This window comes from Myotis davidii, unplaced genomic scaffold (assembly GCF_000327345.1).
Source record: "Myotis davidii unplaced genomic scaffold, ASM32734v1 scaffold729, whole genome shotgun sequence".
Classification (NCBI taxonomy): domain Eukaryota; kingdom Metazoa; phylum Chordata; class Mammalia; order Chiroptera; family Vespertilionidae; genus Myotis; species Myotis davidii.
In genome coordinates this window covers 144,278-145,967 of record NW_006299713.1, presented here as the reverse complement: position 1 = coordinate 145,967, position 1,690 = coordinate 144,278, and the positions used below count along the sequence as shown (strand labels likewise).

General features: G+C 50.6%; 1 protein-coding gene across 1 annotated transcript in view; it reads right to left on the bottom strand.

The window, feature by feature from the left end:
- LOC102772547 (zinc finger protein 883) overlaps window positions 1-1,478 on the bottom strand; it is an 82,918-nt gene extending 81,440 nt beyond the window's left edge. The window contains exon 1 of the mRNA XM_006775798.2: window positions 1,211-1,478. Coding sequence (XP_006775861.1) covers window positions 1,211-1,213 — 3 coding nt within the window. The 5' untranslated portion in view covers window positions 1,214-1,478. The remainder of the gene's footprint in view (window positions 1-1,210) is intronic.
- Between the last annotated feature and the right edge of the window lie 212 nt (window positions 1,479-1,690).

The following is a 1,690-nucleotide window of genomic DNA, read 5'->3' as shown; positions in this document are numbered from 1 at the left end:
TTCAGGTTAGGTAGAAAAGGCAAATTCCTTAATGAAGTCCTACCTAACTAAATTAACTCTCGAAACTAAAGATCCTTAAACTACTCTCCTACCTCTAACCCTTTATGCACATCAGGGCAATCCCCCTCCCCCATGCACACTCCTTTCTTAGTCCCTTTGACTTCATGTATGGAAGACCCTTCTTATTAGAAAACTTCCCTTCCACAGAGACCCCTCTCAGAGACTATGTCCCCATTTGAAAATCTCATCCAACAATAACTGAGAGAAGATGCTGATCAAGTCCTGCCTCCATCTTCTACGGGAGACATCCTCCTACTCCTCTATAGCCAGGGGACTGAGTCTTCCTAAAGGAAATCCACCCAAATAATTTACGGCCTCAATGGCAAGGCCCTTATCAGGTACTCCTAACCACCCCACTGCAGCTAAACTATCAGAGCAAACCCCATGGTTCCACCTTTCCAGATTAAAACCCATCCCGGGACACCTCCATCACGTGAGCTGGAGTCCCCTATTACAGCCACCAGACTCCTCCTTACCCTCATCTATTGCTCACCCAATGTAGATGTAGCCCCCCAAAATCAGTCTTTACTGATATTCCCTCTTCTAATGACCCTTTGCATCATATAGGGGACCTCAGCACTGCTGTATCCTATTTGGAAATCCTGTCTGAGGACTTACAAGAAAGCTCCAGATGCTAGCAACGGCAAAACTGGGAAAACAAGAACCTTGCCCCTAGGGTAACCTCCCCTCCCCTAGCAAATAACTAGTCAGGCAACTAAGACCCCTGACTTTTTCCTCCCTAAGGATCACATCTAGGTCTCAGTTGCATTTCAGCTCCAGGCCCAGAAAAGCAGCAAAAGCAGACAAGTGACGCTGTGGCAGTCTCAGGACCAGCTTCTGCTGCCCAAGTCCCTCAACAGGAACGTTTTCGAGCCTTCCAGGTGGCCTAATAAATCCGTGATTCTTCTTCCTTTTTGGCCCCGTATGTGCCTCCTTTCGCGACCCTTACATCTATGGCCCCAGCGTTCTGAGAGTGAAAGTAAAAATCCTCACGCAAAACCACACCTCATCTCTTTGTTGCCTTTAGAGCCAAAACAGCCCGAGTTTCCGAATCATCCTGCTCAGTCGCACCATCACGTCCTTACAAGGCGGCCCTGCAGCCTTTCACCCTCTTCCCCCATCAGCCATGTGTCACCCACGAGGGACTCACCATTCTGAGCGCTGGGACCTGGGCGGCAGGACCTGAGAGGCCGGGTCCCCAAAGCTGGAGGGTGAAATGGGGTCAGGCTGCGGGGACGCAGTGAGCAGAGAGGAGTCCGGGAGGCACGGGGAACCCAATCTCGGGCTGTTGGGCTCAAGGAGCCTCAGACACACCCCGCAGAGCAGGCTCGCTGCCTCCCAGGACTCCTCCTCCTCACAACCAGTGCCCTGAAGCCTGTGAACCTGTGAACAAAGACCTAAGATGTAAAAATGACTACTAGGAGGAAGCAGGAAGTCCCGCCCTAACTGGATGCACAAACACCAAATGCCCTTTAGCTCCGCCCACTTGAGCGCATTTCCTTCTGGGTAATGTAGTTTTCTCCACTGCACTGCCCAGGTGAATACTAGCATCCCAGCCAATGACTTGGTGAATAAAAGTGTTCTAGCACCAGAAAAAAAAAAAGTGTTGTAGCACAGCAAGTGACGCCTG